This window comes from Aythya fuligula, chromosome 1 (assembly GCF_009819795.1).
Source record: "Aythya fuligula isolate bAytFul2 chromosome 1, bAytFul2.pri, whole genome shotgun sequence".
In the NCBI taxonomy this organism is placed as follows: domain Eukaryota; kingdom Metazoa; phylum Chordata; class Aves; order Anseriformes; family Anatidae; genus Aythya; species Aythya fuligula.
The window spans coordinates 63,982,477-63,996,358 of NC_045559.1; the positions used below are offsets into that span (position 1 = coordinate 63,982,477).

The 13,882-nt window shown below is 46.7% G+C and overlaps 1 protein-coding gene across 1 annotated transcript in view; it reads right to left on the reverse strand.

Moving 5' to 3' along the window:
• Positions 1 to 10,617: 10,617 nt before the first annotated feature.
• KDM5A (lysine demethylase 5A) overlaps positions 10,618 to 13,882 on the reverse strand; it is a 47,199-nt gene continuing 43,934 nt past the window's right edge. The window contains exon 28 of the mRNA XM_032189064.1: positions 10,618 to 12,843. Coding sequence (XP_032044955.1) covers positions 12,631 to 12,843 — 213 coding nt within the window. The 3' untranslated portion in view covers positions 10,618 to 12,630. The remainder of the gene's footprint in view (positions 12,844 to 13,882) is intronic.

Here is a 13,882-nt window from a genome sequence, read left to right on the forward strand (position 1 = left end):
GCGAGCTGGCGGGAGAGGCGAAGGCAGGACCCAAAGGTGCTGGCGATTTAAAGCGTGGAAAGGGAAAAAATTCAGCCCTGGTGTAATCCTAGACTTCGCCCAACCCACATTCCTTCCCCCACCCCCCAGGGCCGGACAAAAACCTACACATGACTGATTTCATGGCCAGGGCGAAGGGGCTCTTTCCCCCTGCCTGCCCGCAGCTCTTGCTGGGGCCGCCCGTCCCTCGCCCTCCCTGCTGGCCGGTGGCTTTTTGGCTGCTGCAGGGTCACACGTGGCCGTGCTGCTCCCCATCGCTGGCCACAGAAGCACGGGAGCACCCAAGGGAGCCAAAACCAAGGGCTGAGGTAAGAGCCGAAACCCCATTTAACGGGGTCTCTCCTGGGAGAAGGGGACGTGGGCAGGGGGCAGCGCCCAGCCGCACATCGCCCCAGCAGCCAGAGCCAAGCAGCAGCTGGAAAACCATGCACGAGGATAAAAACCAGCCCTGGTGGTGCACAGGGCTGCAACATCAGCAGGAAGGAGGTCTTGGTACCGCTGCCGGTCGTTATCTGAAGGCATTACGGCCGTGCTTGGGGGCCATAAATAAGGCAAACAGAGCTGGATTTTGTTCACAGAAGGCATGCTACAGCTGTGATGGTCCAAGGATGTAAGTGAGACACGGCTTTAAAATATTTTTATTACATCTGCTGCTGAATATCTGGGGCAAGAGAGGAAAAAAGTATCATCTTTTTGGGTTCAGAGTCAGGCCTGCAAAGCAGCAGCAGAGCCTGGGCTGTAGGCGTGTAGGGTTATTAGGTAAAGGAGAGGAATAGTGCAGCCACACCACATTAATCTATGGTGGGCCCACATCCACACGGCACTGGACTTCCCACGGGAAGAAATAGGGAAAGGGAACAAGGAACAGGACTGGATCCAGCCAAGGGGTGAGCACATACACCACAACTCCTCATCGTGGGGAGAGAAGGATGAGATAGGGAGGGAGGCAACGGGGGTCTAGGAAACAAGGACATAGCAGAGGAGGTGGATGCATCACTCACTACATCTCATAGAGCAGCAACTTACGGCACCAGATGAAATTGAGAGTTAAAACAAAAGGACACACTTCTCCACACAAAAACACAGGTACGCTGCATAATGGATGAAATGCAGTACCCGTGGCTCTTGCCACAGGCACAGCACTCAGAAAGTGACCAGGGAAATTCACACAGGACTCTGCTGCTGCAGCGATTTAAGCAGATGGGCCAAATAAAAAAACAGCTCTAGTCCTCAACCCAGAGGTTGCTGGAAAACGGGGAAAACACCGCAGAGGGGAGTTAATGCTGGAGGGAGAGGATGGGAGAACATCTGTGGAAAGGAAGCCGTCTGCCAGTCAATAGCATAGTTGTTAAACAGTAAGGGTAAGGCTACGTGGATTAAAAAATGAAAGCAAAGCCAAATAATGCCTTGCCTTGTGCAACAGATTTGCATAAAAAAGAGAGGAAAGTGAATAAGGGAACATGTCTCAAACCTCTAGTAGGCACCAGCATCACTGCACAAATATCCCTGGATAACAGTGATAACTACAGTGCACCACTGACAATGTTCTTATCAACAATTCAAACAGAAAACAAACTAATTAGCAGGCACTAATGGACTATGATAGGAAACGGTGTAATCAGTAAGAAACTATTTAACTTCTGCCTGGTCAGATAGGACTGCGCTGAAAGCAACAATAAGTTTAAAAAGAAAACGAGTGTTCAGCAGAAACATAAGCAGCCAAGAGAAGTGCTAAATCTATGAGTGTAAAAGAAAGCCAGAAAATCCTGAATAAAGTGAATTTAAGTAAAATCTCCCTTTACAAGTCTTCTGCAGAGAAACAGGAAAAAGTCTGTATGGTTGTGGGAGATGTTACTTGAGAGAGCTGAGAGCTTACAAAATAATTGTATCTTTTTACCAAAGATGAGAAGAGGACCAACACATATCACAAAGGATCGTTTAAGACTACAGAAAAAGATGAGTTCAATACACATTTTTAAAATTGCAGAAGGCAGAGAAACTGGGGGGGGGGGGGGGGCTTTAATCAGTCTGTCAGAGGCAATGAAAATCCAAAGGGAAAAATGCAAAGGATGAAATCCATCTAGCTGTCTGAGATTCTGCACCCATACAGATATCTAAGCCAAAAGCAGAAGAACTAGGACAAGCAGCATTAAAAGCTTAGGAAATTTGCTAGAAACGATTAAGAGATAGGGAATGAAGTGAGCCTTTGAGGAGGGGACCGGCCTAGCTGAGGTGCATGCATTTCTGCAGCCAGCAGAGCTCCGGGCACTGATGAGGGGACAAGAGGAGGGGAACACCCCAGCCCACCAAAAGACCATCAGGGGAGCCCCACTGCTGCCCAGTTGTCCCCAAGGTGCAGGAGCTGCTGGCCCCATGGACTAGCCGAGATCCCAAAGCGGAGGCCCCCAGCCCCACCTCCCCCTCTGCTTCCCCTCCACGTGGGGCCACTTTGCCCAGCGCCCCAGCGCCCCGTAATCTCGAGAGCCACCCCCCTGCTTCCAGGAACACGATTTGCCGTTGTGTTATCTGGGAACCAAAGGCCAGAGCAAATACGATGCCTTTCCTCTATCTGATAACCACCGGGCCACCGGCCTCTTCAGCCTGGAAACGTTATTAGGCTGAAGTGGAAACGGCTGTATAGAAAGCCCAGCTCGCACGAGTACGCGCACACAGGGATAATAGAGACTGATACTGCAGAGAAAGAAGCCGAAATAAGCACAAAGGATTGATTCCTGCTTCAGCCGGCTTCAGAGAAAGGTTCGTGTAGATTGAAATAGCCATGGCAGAAGCCAGAAGTCATCACAAAGAGCCTGTGGGTCCTTTGGTGAGGGAAAACACTGCTGCAGCCATTTGGCCAGCCCCAGAGAAACGTGGCTTCCTCAGAGGACACTTGCTCTGACAAGCAACCTGAGCGATCAGGGCCTCAAGGCAAGAAAACCCATGTCTGTGCTGGGCACCTGCGGGGTGGCGGAGATAGGTGGCTCTGCGGACAGCAGATAAAGGGGCAGAGCCCAGGGAGCAGCCCGAAGGCAGGACAGCACCATGCATGTCCTTATAATATAACATGCAATATAAGCAAGAGCTGAGTAGCAAGCAAAGACTCCTGAGACTGGAGTGTTCATTCATTTTGGCATCTCCTTCCTTGCTGCCACCTCCAGCAGCTCCTTGGGGCTCGTCTCTTGCAGCTTGCCAGAGGCTGGGCAGCCTGAGCAGACACCCGCGGAGCAGCTGCAGCAGCAGAGCCCGAGCTCGGATCAGGGAGGGGATAGGAACCACGGCCCTCCTGAGGACCGGCCATCTACCTCCCGGTGTGGAAATGGGTGGGTATTGTGCGTGGAAAAATAAAGCTCAGCAGTTGGCTGCTGCAGCCAGAGAGCTAATTAGAGGGCACTGTCACATCACGAACCATATGCCAAAGGAAAGCATAATTTCAGCCTAACAATAGCAGTGTTGTGCAAGTGGCCCAGAAGTGAGACGAAAGACCAGCAGATGCCCCCTGACAGTGTAGGTGTCAGGGGGTACCAGCAGATGCCCCCTGACAGTGTAGGTCAGGGGGCAGAGAAGCTGGGTGTTGGTCTGGGGATGATGCACTCTCCCTGTGCTCTGCACACCTTATTCCTCTGAGGTAAAGGTTTTCAGTCTGACAGACTGCAGTAGGAACAAAATCAAAGCCATTGACAGGGCTGGGATGTTTAGATGCCCCTGCTCTCTGCCTGGAAGATGGATGCTCTGAGGGGAAAAGGGAAAGCTTTTCTCAGAGGTGAGACATGGTCGTACCTGTTTAACTGATTTTTTCACAGAAAACCTACGACCTGGTTTTAAATAGGCAAGGCTTGAGCAATGTTCACACATCATCTGTCCATACTTATCTATATACTTTTTAAATATATATATATATTTAATTCAAGAGCTGTACAGGGCCGGTAAGTACTCAGAACGCAAAGTTTCCATTCTGGGAGGAAATCCAGCGACCTGTCTCATTTTGTCCACAAGTGACTAATTTAAAAGATTCTCAGATGTAAGTTTTCTAAGCAAGAGATGACAAAGCAGAAAACTTGGCATTGCAAAGAGGTCAGTAGGAAATAAAGCTCTCACCCAGCTTTCCCAGCCTCAAATGTCAAATAGCCCCAAAAATTAAATACAGCCAATTTTGCTAAGGCACCCGTGCTGCCAGGAGGTGTTACCTCTTCAAAACATCCTGAGCAGCCCCGGCTTCAGCAGGAGGGGAGCCAGGACAGCACTGCCTGGGCAAGGCAGCCCTGCGAGGCTGTGCAGAGCATCCCTGCAGGGTGCTGCTGCCCCTCAGAAGGGGCTTGAGCCTCTTGTCTGCTCCTGCAGGTGCTGCCAGCCCCGAAGGGCCGGAGGGCCCTGTGCTGCCTCTGTCTCTAAGCTGCTGAGGCCTCTGCAGAGCAGTCCGTGGAGGCACAGAGCACAGAGTACCACTGCAGACAGGAAAACAGAGCTCACCTATTGCAAATGTGCTCCCTATCACTCATCTACTGAGCTGGTTCAGATGACTTTAGGGTCCCTCTTCCAACCCGAGCTGTTCTGTGAAAGGTAACCCGTCCAGCCAGGCGGAGGAAGAGCAGTGGAGCAGAGGGCTGGTGCCCAGGCACAAGGCATAGGGATGAGCTTTTAGCACAGCCACGTGCTGCATGGAGCAGGCAGCTTCTTGGGAGCAGCCTTCTCCAAAACCTACAGAAGGGGTACTGCTGCTGCTCCCGTGCTTCACTGCTCTCCCTTCTCAATAAGACCCCAAGTCACGTTACTCTCTTGCCAGCATGAATGCAAATATGGAAGCCCACATGAAACAAAACCTGCAGGGGCTGCACGAAAAGGAGAGAGAGAGAAATCCACACTTATGACAGGTTTTCCCATCATAGGTTAATATCTCCTTTAGCTTGTCTGAGGAGTGCAGGACATGGGTTTCGTTAGGTCAGGCCCAGGCCAGACACGCAGTTTGCATGGCCATCAGAGAAAAAGATGTAAGACTCCATGGTGACATGCCCAGATGGGGGAAATAATTAAAAATATGGAGCCAACCAAACCTTAAATCTTGGTATTTACTATAGTTGGGATCCACAAGGAAAAGGAAGGCTAGTTTTTGATCCTATTTTCCCTGTAAGTTCAAACTGTGTAGCAGTGTCAGCACACACCCTACTGCTAGAGCAGGAGCTGTGGATTTTCACCCTAACCAGGGGTTAGGGGTTAGCTCTTCCCCACCAGGGAGGGAAAGCAGCCGGGGAGGAGCACAGCTTGCCTGCAAAGGAAAATCCAGCCCCATTTCCTTTGGCCTCACCTCCCTTGGGATTTCTCAGGGCATAATGGGAAGGCCTGAGGGAAGAAAGCATGTGAAGGGATTGCTTCCAAACCAGAATCTGATCTGCTGGCTTCCTAAACTTGCCTTACTTACTCAGTAAGAGGAAAAAAAAAAATGCTCCAAGTTAGGAACTTTGCTGCTGCCAGGTAGTCTCTTAATTATTTATTAATGTATTTTCTAGTTCCCTAACACCCCTAAATCCTGGGGTGCAAGGTCTAAGCAAACCATTCCAAGTGTGTTCCTACCAGAAGCCAGGGGCAATCAGTGCTCCTGTCTCTGACTCCTTGTGCACACATGCATGTCCAGGAACAGTGCAGGATCCTTTTAAAACACTCAATTGCATCTTTACTTAAAGCACAATAAACAGGGAGAACTCTCCTGAATCCCTTAATTTCTTCTGAGAACCACAATCCCCTTTCTTCTGCACCTATGTTCCCTGAGATCAGGGTGTCAGTGACAGATTTGTTTAGGTTCTTCCCTCCTTTGCCATCAGCAGGCTCTCCATGTGTGTTCACTATCAGGGAAGTCCATCCCCAGTCATTCCCATTTCTGGGGAATTCTATCCCCAGACCAGAATCTGCCCCTCGTGGCAAAGACTCATTTCCTTCTGGCAAGCTACTCCACGGTCTCCTTCCCTACAGGCTCCCAAGAATGCTTCTAGGCAAGGTTACAGCATCCATCTCCTGCCTCTTTCCTGCACAAGAGGCTATCAGGAAGGCTGGCAAGGAAATAATGGGATGCAATGCTATCAGTGCACTGATAACGCCTAGATATCGATCTCTACAGTGTTGTGCGCTGATAATGCCATTGCAGGGACATGTGTTAAGAGCCAGCTAACAACATTTCCAGCTGTACAAAGGGAAAAGTTGAACTATCAGTTGACAGAAGTAAATATTGTGCTACTTGCCTCGCATCTCCCCAAAATCTGGGCTGTTTCTCAAATTCATCACTTGGATTTGTGGAGGCTCTGTTGGTATTATCGTGCAACAGCAGTAGCAAATACCCTCCTACCCCAGGGAGGAGAGTGCTGCCCCTGGTGCCTGGCAGGCAACCGAGCTGCTCCGGGATCAAGCAGGGACTGCAGCAACTTGGGAACTGACCCATGCAGCCGCTTGATCTGCTGGCACATCACCAGCCTGTTAAAAGCTGATGCTGGGCTGGCCAAGGTGATCGGCTGTCTCAGGGACAGCTGCTCTCCTCAGACCCTCATACCCACAGCAGTTACTTGGGCACTTGGCTTTAATGGATTTCTCCTTTTTTTTTTTTTTTGTTTTGTTTTATTTGCGGAGGTGTAAGGGGGGATATGCTAACTGCCAAAAATCGGCTTCTGAAAAAGCTCCAATTTAGACATTATGCCCCATCTAGGATTTAAAACTATTCACCGCAGCAAGGCTTTTGTTTTGAACGCATTCAGAGCATGTCTCCTTACACATCCTTACACATATTTCTGCCTTTTTTTTTTTTTTTTTTTTACAAAGCCTCACGACTTTCAATGCCTTTACCTTGCAACTTAGCATTCATTTGTACCAAGACATCTCATTACCTAAGGCTCAGTGCTCTAAATCTCTGGCTGTGCAGTTCCCAGCTGTCCTACGCATTTATCACCCCTCCAAAGCCAGCGTGGCTAGAATTTCGATAAGGGCTGAATTTATTGCATCTCCCCCATGACTATTGGCGCTCCAAGCAGAGTTCCTGTTTGGTTCAGGCAGGCTGACCAAACACATTCTTAGTGCTTGCAGCTGGAGTTCCCTGCTGCCCGTTTGCACCTAATGGGACAAAGCCTCAAACCCTGCTTTTAGCAAGCCCGTAGCTCTCAACTTCTTACAGAGGCAGGAGCTGATTTCAGAGGGAATGATTTTAAGAAGCTTCTTCCACCTTTTATAAACCTTTCATTTCCAGGGTATGAAACACCCATTGATGCCTAGGGTGTTCTCAGCCAGTCACCATTTTTCCAAAGGCATGCAATGGCCCTGGAATGACAGCAAGGCATGTCTGGTAAGCAACTGCTGAATACCCACCTTGTTTTGGCTTCACCTTGCTACAAATCTGCAAATAACTGTTACAACACAAGTGAAGGTGATAGCTACCCTTGGGCAGCCGCCCAGTAAACAGCCTACTGCTGAGTGAACAGAGGTGGGCTTCATCTTTTCTCCTCGAGCAAAGCTTAGTTGTCCTCATTCATTCTCACTCATGTTATGCCTTTCTTTTAGTGCAAAGGGCTGTGTAGTGAAGGGCTATGCATCAGTAACATTGACCTCAACCAAACCAGCTTGGAACCGTGTGTCTGGATACGTGGGGCTGATGTAACTGCTTACCAGCCCACACAGTTTGGGTATGAGCAGCACTTGAGGCAGGAACTCAGCCCTGCCATTTAAAGGTTTCCGTGCATCTTACAAACTGCAACTCCAGTGCGTTTATTTCCTTCTCATCTTACATGCCACGATGATGAATGAAGAGCCCAGGAAATGTCTGTACAGAGGATCATTTTCCTGATGGGTTTTGACAAACCCTTCTGCACATCATGCCCGTACTCAGTGAAGAGGGAACGTGAGGAGGATGCAGGGCAGCTAGCTTCGCTCCAATGCCTGGGAAGATTACGGAGCAAATCCTCCTAAAAGTCACATCCAGGCCCATGAAGGTTAAGGTGACCAGTGATAGTCACCACTATACTATTAGCCCTATCTGGTTGCCTTCTCTGAAGGGCCCTGGGGATAATTGGGGAGCAGTGGTCGTTTACGCTGTCTTATAATGAAATCAAGCACTTATGGATGGACAGCCTACAAGGTGGGTGAAAAAACGGGTGCTCTGCTGTGAACTGTGGCCAGTAGTTTGATATCTAGAAGGTGGTGAACTGGAGTGGAATACTTGGGGGTTGGTAGTGGAGTAATGCTGTTTTATGTCTTACTCACCTGAGTGATGGGACAGAGTAGAGAGGACACCAAATTGAATGATGAGGGGAGGAAGGGAGCAAAACAATCTGAAACATGGGAGGAAAATCCATTCAGTTGGATCTCAACTGGCTGGAGTGATGGGCTGACAGCAAAAATTAAGTTCATCAGGTCTGTACCTGAGAAACAATAAACCAAAGGACGTGGGCCTAACAGTGGGCACACTGAACAGGAGTCAGCAGCCCGCGCCCTTGCAGCCATGAAGACCAATCCCATGCCAGGCTGCATAGGAAGGGCACAGCCAGCAGGGTAAAGGAAGGGATTTTGCCTCCTGTATTCAACACTTGTTAAGCAGACCTGAAGTACCATGGCCAGTTTTGGTTTCCTCTGTACAAAAAGAGATGATAGCAAACCTGAGTGCAGCACAAGGCCAAAAAAAAAGGTTAGAAAACTAACATGTGACATGGCTCAAGGGAGGCTGAGCTGCGTTTCTTCATCCTGGAGATCAAGGCTGCAGGACCTTTAGTCTTCAAATATGTACTGGATAGTTATTGAAAAGAGACTCACTTTTCTCAAAAGAAAAATTAGAAGAAGCAATTGGAAAGCTACAGCAAGTGAGTCTGATTGAACATTAGAAAAAAAAATCACATCAAAGATGCTGCAAAATTGTATCAGGAAGTAAGAGACTGTCAAATGTCCATCCCCTGAAATACATAAAACTTAATTGGGCACAGCCTTGAAAAATGTGACCTGCTGTGAAAATCAGCCCTGCTCTGATCAGGAGGTTGACCCAGATGACCTTCTGAAGTCTCCCCAACCTGAACTATGCAGTGATTCTAAAAACAGAAAATATGAATGCAAGCTTCACAGTGTGGCTAACAGAGGACACAGACATCTGTTTCTGCTACCTTGTGCTGTGTGAGACACGGTGTTCTAAATAACTCAAGTTAGTTTTCATAACATCATCAATTTTACCTTAAGCCCTCATTATCACGTAGTCCAGGCTACATACATATTCAGGTACAGAAACTCTGTAAAAAACGTAAATCCTAAAAGCAATGGTACTGAAGCTCAGGAGTGACTTTTATCTCTATGCAAGTAAAGCCACCCCAGTCCAGGCGCTTCTTCCTGAAAAGATACAAACCACATGGTTTGGATAAGATACACAACTCAAGTCCATTTTTTCTTCCTCACAACAGCTCCGGTCATTTCTTTGACCTTCTGTGTCAGACACAAGAGAAACAACATGAACAGTGGTTAATATCCTTCGTAGAATATAGTATTAAGTCATGTACTGTTCTAGATACACGAGAGCTAAGATTTTTATATAAACTGAAATTTCATCTCCAAAGCATGAGAGATTTTTCTCCTATAGCTGTAGCACACATTTAAGAAAATAATTTCCTTAGCTTAACTTTGGATGTTTAGCTTCTTTGCATGTTTTTATAAAAATTCAAAACTCTAAGGTCTAGAGACAATATCACAGCTGAAACTTCAAGTTTTTTTAAACCACTAACTACATTTCTACAGATTTTTCCAAAAGTCAACATTTATTCAAAAGTTTATACTATCAGCAATCCTTTGAGCAGAATTATGCTTTTAAAAATAAAGGTTTAAACAGTAAGATGTAAAGCTAATAATGCTCTTCAGTTTATGAACACCTTACCCGAAAGCAGATGGGAGATCTCTAACTGAGAAAGTGTGGCAACCTCCTTTTGAAAGTGTCAGGAAAAGACAAAAAGAGCCTCCTAATACCATTACATGAAAAACAGCTACTAAGAATGTGGCTATTTGCACATTATTTGCACATTTCTCCTACGCCCGCTACAAGCAGAACGATCGACCACTGCATCGTACAGCTGTTTGTTTCCTTCTGGTTGTGACCACACCTTCTACTCAGAGAAACAGGAATATTCAACGCGTATTTACTAAAAGGTCTCTTTCCAGTTGGTGGCAAATTACATATAACAAGGACTTTTATCACGACAGAGAACGTAATAAGAGGATATGCTCAACGGTTAACAGGGTACGCTGACCATATTTTCCCTGTTGTGTCACGAATTCTAGGAGTCATGAAAGAATACAGAACACTGGGATTCTTCATGAAATCTTGTGCTAGTCTACTTCTGGAACGATTAAACATCTGTGACAGAGAGTCTATCCACTCCATATAGGGAAACATTTATGTAGTACCATCAGTTAAAGCCTGAAGGAAAAGAACATCTGTTTCAACCAGTTTACCAAAACTAAATGTACAATGAGAAGAAAAAACATAACTGGAGGCAAAAAAAGAGGGTATATCTAGCTATGGCATATACTCCTTCATAAATAAGTAAACAAATAATACTCGTAAGTCTTCTACGGTGCCTGTTCAGCCACATACTTAACCACAGCTTGCTTTTAATACCATATTAGTCTTTACGGAACAGGAATTAGAAGTCTGTGCCCAATTTGCACTCAAGTAACTCCCAAGATCCTGCACCTTCTGCCCTTCGTCCTAGTTCTTTTCTCTTGTATGACTTCCTCTTCCCAGGTAGCAGGCACAAATAAAACAAACCAATAAAGTTCATCTACCTGAGCTGAGTTTTTCTGGAGGGGTGGACAATTCTGCCAGATAAATAAACTCCCAAATATTAGAGAACAAGAGAAGGGACACAGAACAGTCAAGACAGAACACTTTTGTTTTTGTCAATGTTTTTTTTTTTTTTTTCTTTTTAAATCCCAATCCAGCTCCTAGTAAGACTGGACACTACTTACAACACTCCTAGAACTGCAGAAGAATGGAAACACAATAGGGAGCGAGTGGAGGGGGGGACAAGACAGCCCAGCGGCTGGCTTCAGACATTCACATACACAAAGCCAGCACTGACTGGAGTCATTAAGGCCCAGATGCCCCACTAATAGGAACAAACCCAAACACAAAGGTAGCACATGAAATGTATTTACCTATTTAAACACAGGCAGCTGGTCAGGCTAGAATGGGGAAGGTAACTGCTAATTCCTTGTACTACAAGGAAGGAATGGAGTAAAAAAACCCAAGCCCACGGGCAGGTTTTTGCTTTGTGAACCTCTGTCTGTGCTGCTGGTTAACAGTGGTAAGTATAAAAAAATCAAAGAAAAATAATCTATTTATAGAACAAGTCAGTAGTCTGAGACATTTAGAAAAAAGTAAAAACAAGTCCTTCTTTAAAAATGGATTTACTAAAACAACTGTCACCCAGGATGACCCCAAGCCCTCTGGTCCTCTGGCAAAGCCAGGGGCAACTTCAGCCAAGAACTGCTGCTGATTGTACACTGGTACACATCCAGCAAAGCCAGCAGGGAGGGGGATTTGCACTGCGAACAGGATCTGCAGACTGCTTGCTGGTATCGCTTGAGGCCATGCCCGTAGCCTGGTGATACTGGAAATAGTTGTGAGTGAAACTTTTCACAGAAGCACATGTCAGTGTAACCTCTGAGGTAAGTGGGCTGTCTTCTTTCCTTCCCGTCCCTGGTACAGATCACAGAAGCTGGCGCCCTGGGCGCTGCACCTCCTTGCCAGCTCCATCCTGCGTGAGACAACATTAATGCGCAGGAGTGCACAACTCTAAGCAAAGCCTAGAACAGGAGAGGGCACCCCTGGGGAAAGGGAAGCGCTCTGCTTTTCGCAAGCTCTGGTCTAGCTAGGCATCTTCATCAATTTGTTTTCTGGCCCTCCTCAGGACAGGAAGATCAGCTGTTCCCCACTAAGGAAAAACATTTGCTAGTGGAGTAGCGTTGGGTTTCTTTTTGGTAAACAGAACCTTTGCTGATTTCTGAGATCATGAGCTCCTCTGCCCTTTAGCTACTAAACAGAAATTAAAAGTAATTCATCCACTTGCTCCCATCCTTACAGTGTAGTGTTAGCCGCCTGGATACGGAGGCAACTTAACTCTCCTAAGACACTGCCCTTCTCACTGGGGTGGCATGGGGAGGCAAAAGATAACTTCCAAAGTCACCTCCTCTGGGCAAGCTGGTGGGGCTAAAAGCTCCAGCCTGAGCCCACCAATTCCAGGCCAGCTCCGCTGCCAACATGTACTTCTAACACCCTGAAGCGTCTAATCTAACAGCCTCGGGTTTGCTCAGTCTTTAAGAGCAGCAGCCGCTCTCAAAGATGGAAATACTCGAGTCAAAACACCGGCTGGAGCTCCTAATGAGGCGGTGTCTGCATAGATGAGTCGGTACCACTGTGCCTTGACGTCCCCACTGAATGAAGGAAGCCAGCTGTAAGGAAGGGACCAACTCCGCTGCAGGTCTGTACATCCTTGGAAGAGAAGCTCAGTGGCTACATCAGCTTCAAACCCTCTCTTTCTCTAGGGGTTTCAGTGGTCCATTGCCCAGCAAGTTCCAGCCACCGAGTAGTTGCTAACTTGTCTCCTTAAGATCTTCCAATGGTAGTTTGTAGCTCAATAAGAAAGGAGGAGGTGGTGCGTGAGCAGGGCTACTTGGTCCCTGCATGGGTTTCTTTGCACAGTTTATACAGATGTAATCCTCGTTCTCAGCCATTTCGGGAGAGACACCAACGCAAACTTGATGAAACCACTCATCGCAGCCACCGTCACACTGCACCCAGTCCACCTGCAAGAGATTGTATCGGCAGCATTAGGCACAGGCTCTGTGAAGAAAATACCTTCTGTTAAACCCACCTGATATACTCAGAACACGAACAGGTTTTGGCACAAAGTGATGTCCTACAGAGTTTGTTTTTAACAAGCTGCTTCAGTTTAGGAAGCAATACTCTTCCAACAAAGCTTGTCCCTATTGCATCCTTAGTCCAGCCCAGCTACAAGACTCCTACTAATGAGGGAGAAGACGCTCAGCTGCCCTAAAACAAAAGACAGGTACACCAGAACACATTTAGGTAGGAGCATGCTCAAGGAGTTCAGTGTAAGTGAATTCCTACAAATACGCACGCTAACTTGCATATATTCCCTCAGACTGCATTGTCAAGTGGTGGCTTTTGCAACTTCAAAATTACAGAAAACAAAGGGACTTGATTACTGCTGCTGGCCACAAAAAAGCCACTTGACTTTAGCAACTTTATTGTCATTCCACTAGCTGCACGCTATGGGCATACAGCAAGCCTCTGAACACCCAAAATACGTAACAACTGTAACTCTAAAGCCACAGAAAATTTAAGCTAAAATATTTCAATCTGGGTTGAATTTTCTGTAGAGCAATCAGGAAAAGGCATAAAAAGTAAATTAAACTTCAAGGAGGAGAAAAATTAAGATGAATTACTAGATTTCTGTAATTGTCCAAGTAAAAAAGTGCATGTTAATTTGAGTCAAGGAGCAGAAACTGAGACCTGCAGGATAACAAACACAGATTCTTTAACGTTCTGTTACAGCTACCAAGATTGTTACTGCTCTAGTTCTGCTTTTGCCTTGCAGGTCAAAGTGAAAATGAAAATATATTAGAAAAACAACAGTACTGGCAACATAGCTAAAATTTAGTTTGTAGGAAAACTATTCCTGAACATATTTTTAAAGTGACTAGGAACAGACAACTGCAGCTGCAGCTTCAGTCATTACATTTCCCTAGCTACCATTTTGCACTTGTACTGCATTCACTTACTGAATGTGCAAAAACATGTCCAACTTTATGGACAGACGGG